The 9317-nt window shown below is 52.1% G+C and overlaps 2 protein-coding genes across 2 annotated transcripts; both read right to left on the bottom strand.

Annotated features, from left to right (window-relative positions):
• Positions 1–6: 6 nt before the first annotated feature.
• LOC142988741 (host cell factor 1-like) lies at positions 7–6237 on the bottom strand (the record flags this gene model as incomplete). The annotated part of the gene is given in 13 exon segments (XM_076137974.1): positions 7–32; positions 129–356; positions 506–691; positions 779–918; positions 1349–1678; positions 1846–2025; positions 2135–2241; positions 2950–3034; positions 3232–3434; positions 3716–3876; positions 4231–4340; positions 4343–4378; positions 5448–6237. Coding segments are annotated over 13 exon segments (1973 nt in total), but the record flags the coding sequence as incomplete, so codon positions are not given.
• Positions 6238–6693: 456 nt separating this feature from the next.
• On the bottom strand, positions 6694–8396 carry tsr2 (TSR2 ribosome maturation factor). The gene is made up of 5 exons (XM_076137981.1): positions 8279–8396; positions 8085–8175; positions 7846–7937; positions 7455–7613; positions 6694–7147 (listed from the first exon to the last, which is right to left on the bottom strand). Exons 1-5 carry the CDS (start codon positions 8354–8356, stop codon positions 7037–7039), a joined length of 531 nt encoding a protein of 176 aa, XP_075994096.1. The 5' UTR covers positions 8357–8396; the 3' UTR covers positions 6694–7036.
• Between the last annotated feature and the right edge of the window lie 921 nt (positions 8397–9317).

The following is a 9317-nucleotide window of genomic DNA, read 5'->3' as shown; positions in this document are numbered from 1 at the left end:
CACCACCTCCCCAGGTTTCCAAGGTTACCAATCTGCGACCACACACAGCGAGGAGTCACATGACACCAACATCCAAACACTGTATGGACCATCATCCTTAAAGCTCAAACACACACACACACACTCACCAAAGTCCCGGCCCCTCCCACACTGAGCGGGCTGTTGACCAGAGTGATGGTCTTTGTGACTCCGCCCACCACTGTGGTCACCACCTGGGCCTGCTGCGAGACGGTCACAGTGCCAGACTTGTGCACTGTGATGATTGGTCGGTTGGGGGTTCCAGGTGTGGACACCACTGTGGCCCCGCCCACCTGAGCCGCCGCTGTCTTCAACATGCGGGTGGCTGGATTACTGACCTGAGAGAGAGAGAGAGAGACAGAGAGAGACAGACACAGAGACAGAGAGAGAGAGAGAGAGAGAGAGAGAGAGAGACAGAGAGTCAGAGTCAGAGTCAGCATCATCCCAGCCTCTTGCCCTTCCTCCCAGATGGTCCCCGCTCTGTTACCATGACAGGAGCAGCCACTTTGACTGGCAGGCTGCTGGATCCTGGAGTGACGGCCACCGTCTTCAGGATGGTGGCTCCAGCTGGGACGTTGAGGACGGTGGCGGTGGAGGGAGGGATCTTCTGTGTGGCTGCGGCGGCTGCTGCCAGTGCAGCCATGCCGCTCATCTGAGGACTGCTGCCCCCCGCCTGAGAGCCACAGGAAGCATGAGACAGTGACATCATGGAAGCTCAGGTTAGTGAGTTCATGAAGATGAGGAGGGAGCTTCATCTCACCGTGACCTGGGCCGGCACCACCATACGGACACCCGCAGGAAGTGAGGTCACAGCCACGGGGGGTTTGGCTGCGGCCTGTCGCACTGTGACTATGGAGGCTCCAGCTGTGGAGCCTGGAGCTGCTGCCACCTTCAGGACAGCTGCAGGAACACACACACACACACACACACACACACACACACACACACACACACACACAGCTCAGCACTTACACTCATACAGCTGTGATGAAGACTCAGCAGGACACAGAGTCAGACAGAGCTGTGTCCTGTCTCACAGTCACACAGAGAGAAACAAGCTCTGTGTCATCAGTCACACATGTTCTCAGTGTGTGTGTGTGTGTGTGTGTGTGTGTGTGTGTGCAGGCCTCTGGACTCAGGCTGGAGCCTCAGTGGATCAGAGCTCCTCCCGCTCCTCCCGCTCCTCTCGTCCCAATGCTTCTCCAGATCCAGGGGTTCTGTCTCTGAACACCCAAAGTTCTTTGGCCAACACAAACTAATGGAGTGACTTTAGTCCTTAAGACCCCCAAGACCCCCCAGACCCCCCAGACCCCTTCAGCTGTAAACATACCTGGTACTCTGCTCGTGGCGGCCAATGGGCTTCCCGGCACCGCCGTGGTCGGGGACGGGACGAGCGTAATCCCAGACAGCGAGAGCGCCTGGTTGGTCTTTGCCGTGGCTACGGGGGCGGGGCTCTTGGGGGAGCTGGCTCCAGCTGCACTGGGGACGGGGGCGGTGGCGGGGCTGGAGGCCGGCGAGGCGGCTGCGGGCGCGGCGGGGATGTCGTACTTCTGCACCTGCAGCAGGTAGGTGTCTGCGGTCTGAGACGGACCCCAGCTCACCTCCAGAGACATCGTGTTGGCTCGGACCAGCTGGACACGGGACGGAGCGGCGGGACGCTCTGAGGACACAAAGGTTCAGTCTGTTGGTCAATGATCCAGAGACGTGTAGCCTCACGTGTGTGTGTGTTCACCACAGCGTCAGCATGAAGACCTGTGAGGCTTTGGACCGGCTCCGGGGATCACATCTCCACAGGTCGTGCCCCTCAGTGTGCACAGCAGAGCTCACCTGTCTCCAGGTACCAGAGGTCCTTGCAGCAGACCTGGTTGTTCCAGGCCTTCCTGTATCCGTCCCTCCCGCTCCAGATGTACAGTCTGGAGTTGATGGCCACACTGCAGTGTCCCGCTCGAGCCCGGGGGACGTTCTCCTCCAGGCTGTCCATCAGGACCGTCTCCCAGCACATCGAGTCTTTAGGGACACAGACGGTTAGACAGATGTCCTCCCTGTCTCACTCTCTCCATGCTGCCTGTCTACTGCAGCTGCATCTTATAAACTGTGTGTGTGTGTGTGTGTGTACCCAGGTTGAGGCAGGCCAGTGTGTTGGTACATTTCCACTCCTTCTCATGCGTCGCCACTTTGACGTCGTCCATCACCAGAGGGACCCAGCCACCAAACACATACATCCTGAGAGAGAGAGAGAGAGAGAGAGAGAGAGAGAGAGAGAGAGAGAGAGAGAGAGAGAGAGAGAGAGAGAGAGAGAGAGAGAGAGAGAGAGAGAGAGAGAGAGAGAGAGAGAGAGAGAGAGAGACAGACAGACAGACAGACAGACAGACAGAGAGAGAGAGAGAGACAGACAGACAGAGAGAGAGAGAGACAGAGAGAGAGAGAGAGAGAGAGAGACAGACAGACAGACAGACAGACAGACAGAGAGAGAGAGACAGAGAGAGAGAGAGAGAGAGAGAGAGAGAGAGAGAGAGAGAGAGAGAGAGAGAGAGAGAGAGAGAGAGAGAGAGAGAGAGAGAGAGAGAGAGAGAGAGAGAGAGAGAGAGAGAGAGAGAGAGAGAGAGAGAGAGAGAGAGAGAGACAGACAGACAGACAGACAGACAGACAGACAGACAGACAGAGAGAGAGAGAGAGACAGACAGACAGAGAGAGAGAGGACAGAGAGAGAGAGAGAGAGAGAGACAGACAGACAGACAGACAGACAGAGAGAGAGAGAGACAGAGAGAGAGAGAGAGAGAGAGACAGACAGACAGACAGAGAGAGAGAGAGAGAGACAGAGAGACAGAGAGAGAGAGAGACAGACAGAGAGATTGAGACACACTCAAACGCAGGTGTGTGAGCGTGCGGTGTGTGAGTGTGAGTGTGAGTGTGTGTGTGTGTGTGTCTCACTTGTTGTTGATGGTCGTAGCAGAGTGCAGGCTGCGGGGGAGGGGTGCCGTCCCGTTGATGGCCGGTTTGCTCCACGTCTGAGAATCTGTGACATCATAAAGCAAGGAGGAGCTGCAGGTCAGTTCAGCTGTGAGTTCATACAGGAGGCCAGCACATGAAGAGAGGCAGCAGAGACTGAGGGGGACGTGTCTCTGTGAGGACACGTCTCTGTCTGTCCCCTCCTGTTACTATGCAATATGACCATGGTGACCCAGCAGCAGCTTCTTCTTCTTCTTCTCTCACCTATATCCAGCAGCCAGAGGTCTCCTAACCGGCAGCCGCTCATCCCTCCGTAGATGACCAGCCTGTTGCCGTGGCGACCGCTGATCACCACAGCAGTGTGGCTCTCCCTGGGTGGCGGCGACGGACCCGAGGTGACCGGGACCTCCCAGCCCACCACGCTGGAGCCGGGCCGCAGCTCCAGGCAGTACAGATCGTTCAGATACCTGAGGAAGACGAGCAAAGCACCAAACTGAGGACTTCAATCAGACAAACGTGTTCAGGACGCTCCGTCTGTGTTTCCTTCATTTTCCAGGTTTGAGTTCATGTTTTCAGCCTTTTCATTTTGAAGCTGAACCCCAACTCCTCCTGATGCAGGGGGGTCTCGGGGTGTGTGTCAGTGTGTGTCAGTGTGTGTCAGTGTGTGTCAGTGTGTGTGTCAGTGTGTGTCAGTGTGTGTCAGTGTGTGTCAGTGTACAGCCCCTCAGATACAAACACTGTGTGCTACCTGGGGATGTTGTTCTTGGGATCTTCGCTGTCGTTGGCCAGTCCTCCAAATAAATAGCAGCGACTACCAATCAGAGAGAAGCTGTGTCCAAGGCGGGGGCAGGGGGGCGGGCCGTTCTTTGGAGCCTTGGCCTTCAGACGCTTCCATTCCCACCGGCTGGCCTACAGGGAACAACAAGAACAAAAGGAAGTTAAGCTCAAACTTTTCACACACACACACACACACACACACACACACACACACACACACACACACACACACACACACACACACACACACACACACACACACACACACACACACACACACACACACCACACACACACACACACACACACACACACACCTTCTGGATGAGCTCCAAACACCTGAGGAGCTCTGAGCACTCCCCTCACTCCTGTGCTCCTCAGAGTGCTTCTACACTTCACCTTCTCTGAACAACCAGGGAGAGCTCCAGTCCTGATGCATGTAGTGTAAACAGTGTGTGTGTGTGTGTGTGTGTGTGTGTCGGGTACCTGAAGCTCATAGAGATCATTGCTGTATTTGCCGTATTCCACCATTCCTCCAAACACCAGCAGCCTGGTGCCGTCACACACAAAACCATAGGCTGCACAGCCTGGGGGACGTCGCCTCGCACCGCAGGGATGAACCATTGGTTAGTGGCTGCAGGGGAGACAACACAGAGTGACGTTCACACACCAGGACCAAATGATAACAAACAGGAACACTCCCTGAACACTACAGAGAGCTTGGACCGTAAACAATCACCTGCTGTCCTTGTGTGTGTGTGTGACACAGGATTCACAGCTCCAGCTCATTTTCACAACTTTGTTTTGAACTTTTGTTGTCTCACATTTCCCCCGTCATGGCCTCCAGTCATAAGCACAACCATGTCTATGAGGCACAATGATGACCTGTGTTTGATACGTTACCATGTCAGAGTCACGAGTCAGAGCTCAGGCTGCTGCTGGGACTTTAACAGCTTTTACCAAAGGAAACAGACTTCAGCTGCTTGTTCTCTATCGTGGCTCATCTCAGTGTTAGTCATACAGATACATTAGTATCAGTAATCGTGTCCATAAACAGAACAAACCAACGGGATTTCCTTCTGACTGAAGCAAGAAACAACATTTGTGTGAAAACAAATGGCCCCAAAACTGATCTGACAAAGAACAGCAGAAACATGTTCCTGTTTGTATTAAACTTGACCTCATGGAGGAAGAAGCAGATATAAAGCAGTTATGAGCCTGTAAACCTTTACAGGTAAGTCTGCTTGTTGTTGTTCTGCAGGACGGCGCTTCGGGCAGCAGCGGAGGGGCGTGGCTCCGTGACGTCACCTGTGTTTTCAGTAAAAACGCGCCATTTCTCTTTGTATTTTAGCCGCTGTGTTGCTAATGAGCCGCTAGCATGAGAGGCGCTAGCAGCTGCCGCATTCACGCTACACCCATTAGCAGCTAAATGCTAACATGAAGTCTACACATACATGAAACCAACGGTGCCATTTAAACAGCGTCTCAGATCAGTTTTGTCCTTATTAAAACGCTTCACACTTCAATCTGCTGTTTCAAAAAAGGACGACATTAAAACAAACAGGTAGCTTGGTAGCTATAGCTAACGATTAGCATTGGAAAATACTAGCCACAGAGATGCTAACCTTTGCTATTCTAGCCGCCAGGCCGCCACTTAGCAGCGCACAAACCACAGTACCGAAGCACATCAATCTGACTCCTACCTGTGTTGTAGACGTGGAGCTCATCCACGATTCCCTCGTTCCCTCCACCGAACACCACCATTAGCTCCTTAATGGCAACGGCTCGGTGTCCGTGCCGGGGCCGCGGCACCGGGCCGCTCCAGCCCAGGACGCGCTTCCACCGGGGCTGCAGCACCACCGGGCTCGCAGCTTCGGAGGCCATGACGCCGCTGTTGCGGTCCGTGCGCCTCGATCCTCGCAGAGAAGAAACTAAACTCAGGGCCGAGCTCCTCAACCCGCCCGGGTCAGCCGCTCCGGGTCAGCACCGGCGTAGCAAGCTGCTAGCTAGCTCCCAGAGGCTAAAGAGCGGCTAGTGTGTTAGCTTGGCAGGTAGCTAGCTAGCCTATGAAAGCGGGCTTAAACACACCTTTCGTTACTTCCTTTTCCGTTTGAACATTAGATTTGTCATGTCGTGGCGCGGCTCCGCTTCCAGTCCCCCTGTGCTCCTGTGTGGCTCTCTAACAGCTCTAACAGCTCAGACGGCTCCGCTAGCTCACAGCTCCATGTCGCTCAGGGAGCCGCCATCTTAGCCCGCTGGCCGCTGTCACACAGGAAAGAGACTCCGCCGGCTTCCTTCACTCACAGCGACACAGACTCTTAATGTCCGCCCAGAGGCTGGAGGCTGCGGGGCGCCGCTGCTCCGGGCATCACAGGAAAGAACGCTGCGGAGAGACGAGGGCCGCAGGGCCGAGGGCCGCTTTATAAGAGCACCGGAGAGGGAAGAGGCGAAGAGATGGGAGCCGCCATCTTGCTGCTACAGCAACCAAACAACACACCCACACAGGCGCACACACACAAGCGCGCGCACACACACATGCACCATCAATCAAGATCCAGATCGATTGTGACTCTTTTCTTCCGTCGGTCTGATTTTGATTTGAAGGAAATTAAATGGAGTTGTTCCGTCTCCATAGTAATGTAGAATGATTGACACATTTAATCAAACTGAACAAAGCTAAACTACAGACATAAACACACAAAGCTCCTCTGGTTCATCTGTACATGCTGGGCTCTGATTGTACTGAAGTATTCAGTCAGATACACACGTGTGTTACATGACAGAGGAACACAGAGGCCTCACACGTCAACATGTCAACATCTCATCCCAGCTACATGTATGTGCTGCCCCTCTCACTGACACTTGACCTCACATGTTCTCTGATCTGTTCTATGCAGTGAGAGTTCAGCTTCAAGTAAGACAGCCCACAGGTCAAAGTTTACAAGGTCAAACTTTATTTTGTGGATCAGAGCAGCAGAGTGGAGGAGGCGTCTCTCTTCTCTCTCTCACTCTCTCACACACACACACACACACACACGACAGCATGTTGAAAGTCTGCACATTTAATGTAAACAAGCACAGATAACTTTACAGGTCAAAGGTCACCTTCCAGACCAGACTACCCAAGAGTCTCAAGCTCCGCCTCCTTTGACCTGGTCCCATCAGGAGGACCAGGGGCTGCGTCCTCATGTCCCTCTGACAGGACATGAGGTCACTGAAGGACACAGACACAGGGGTCACGCCTGGGAGGTCAAAGGTCAGACCCTGAAATTCAGTCCAAACGCGAGACGTCTCACTTCTTCTTCCGCACTACCGTCCATCCGTCCTCCTCCTCCTGGCAGGCGAGAGGAGGCGGAGCTTGTGTTCTGTGGGGGGCGGAGCTGGTGGCTTCACACTCCATCGCCTGCACAAAGACAAACTTCCTGTTACACTCTGACAGGAAGAAGAAGAAGAAGACTAGAGCTCATATTTGATGAGGCTATTCTCCACTTCACCTCTGACCTCTCTGTAGGTCTCTGATGGACCCTGATGGATCCATGATCAGGTGTTAGAGCCTCTAAAGCTCCTCTACATGAAGACAGAAGCTTAGATACAGACTCATATGATGACCTCTGACCTTGAGTGATCCACAAGACCTACAGACCAAACATCTACACCCTGACAGAGGAACACACACACACACACACAGTGGCACATTCATCCTCCCTCACCTCTGTGTCTTCATCGCTCTCCTCCTCAGACTCAGCCGCCTGTGCCTTGACCTTTGCCCTCTCTGTCTTCTTCTCTGTCAGCTTGTCCACAGTCTGTCTGAGCTGCTGCAGCGCCCCCTGCTGCCACTGAGAGAACATCTGGCAAAGCGAGGCACACACCTGCCAACAAGAGAAACCACTCAGAGAGGTTGTGATCTTGGAAGGGAATGATGATGATGATGATGATGATGATGATGTGTTCTTCATCTTTGTCTTGGTCCCTCAGCGTTTCTTTGAGCTTCTTCTAGAGAGCTTGAACAGAACATCATGACACCCAGGCTACTCTCTCTCTGTGTGTGTGTGTGTGTGTGTGTGTGTGTGTGTGTGTGTGTGTGTGTGTGTGTGTGTGTACCTGGGGCAAACTCCCATCATCCACCACTGTATCAAACTCCTGGTCCATCAGCTGAGCGATGAAGTCCTCAACCTCACACTGCTGCAGGTCAGCTGAGAGACACACACACACACACACACACACCTCAGAGCAAACACAGCTGGCTTCATAACAAACAAACAGCTGATGTAAACAAATGTTAACGTGTCAAACCGGACAGGAAGTCAACTCTGGAATGTAAACAAGTGTATGACTCTTACCGTTGTCATGGAAATACTGCTCGACCACATCCGCGATCCAGTCAGCCTTCTGCGGACCGTGAGCGCCTCCAAAGCCCTGATCCACCGCGATCTGCACACACAGACACACAAACACAGGTCAGGGTGTGTGTCTCTATGTGTGTGTGTGTGTGTGTGTGTGTGTGTGTGTGTGTGTGTGTGTATGCGTGTCTCACCTGCAGCACCGGCCACCTGTGGATCTCCGCTCGGACTCCTGCGGTGAAGAGCTCACGTGAAGCTGCGGAGGCCGCCATGTTGGATGTGTGTGGCGGAAGTTGGCGCTCAGACAGAAGCAGCGGAGCGCCGAGACACGGAGCGGAACAGAAACAGAACTTCAACACAGAACTGAACAAGGGTATAACCTCATCACAAACACATCTCTGTTCGCTTTCCTCTCCGCTGTTTGATTGATTGATCGTTTGTAGCGAGTCACGTGTTGTGTTTTCATGATCTGACATAAATGTCGTTTCTTTTATGTTCTTTTGGTTTCGTTGTTGTTTCTCTCTCTGCTCTGTGTTTTATTTATTTATATTATTGATTTAAAATCCCAAAAAATTATGATCACAAAAGCAAAAATAACCCGACGGCGCAGTCTCTATTTCAGCCACTGGAGGGCGCAACAGTACAAAACCTGAGTGTCAAGTCAATCCGCTCATAAACGTGTTGGTGTGGTGTGTCAATGATTTTAGTTTCATGTTTGAGTCTGAAATGGAGATCAGAAACTGAAGCTCTGCTGATCAATACAGAGGTCAGAGGTCATAATGTTCCTGTACCATCATCATCATCAGACCTTCATCAGACAACACCTCAGGGCCTCAGAGTGAAAATTTTTTTATTCAGATTTTTTACTCAACACCAAAGATTTCATCACTGAGATCAGTTACCATGACGACTGTGACTTTTAAGAGGGACAATAAAAAAAGAGATAAGATAATAAAATAATCAAATCAATCATTTTCATTATTGATCTATTTTGTGTTCTTCACTGCAAAATGCAACAAATCACTCAAAGTTCAGATTCTTCTCCTGAACTTGAATTTGATTGCACTAAAGTTTATTCAGCCTCACAACAAAACTGGACTTCATTAAATTAAACAGAGACAACACTCTGTGACTGAGGACTTCAATCATCCTTAAAGCCCAAACAGAGAAACAAACTGGATTTACATTGTAATATGTGATCTTTGTGTGTGTCTCTCTCTCTCTCTCACACAC

Source organism: Genypterus blacodes, unplaced genomic scaffold (assembly GCF_046128005.1).
Source record: "Genypterus blacodes isolate CSIRO-AG114 ecotype Tasmania unplaced genomic scaffold, CSIRO-AGI_Gbla_v1 ptg000347l_1, whole genome shotgun sequence".
Lineage (NCBI taxonomy): Eukaryota > Metazoa > Chordata > Actinopteri > Ophidiiformes > Ophidiidae > Genypterus > Genypterus blacodes.
Note: the sequence above shows the minus strand (reverse complement) of the source record. Positions and strands in the feature narration are given on the sequence as shown.

Bases quoted from the DNA above. Each gene is read 5' to 3' on its own strand.
- tsr2 (XM_076137981.1), bottom strand. From the start codon at position 8,356: ATGGCGGCCTCCGCAGCTTCACGTGAGCTCTTCACCGCAGGAGTCCGA. The intron at 7,938-8,084 runs GTAAGAGTCATA...TGTGTCTCTCAG, and splicing joins GCAGTATTTCCATGACAACG to CTGACCTGCAGCAGTGTGAG. The intron at 7,614-7,845 runs GTACACACACAC...TCTTGTTGGCAG, and splicing joins ATGATGGGAGTTTGCCCCAG to GTGTGTGCCTCGCTTTGCCA.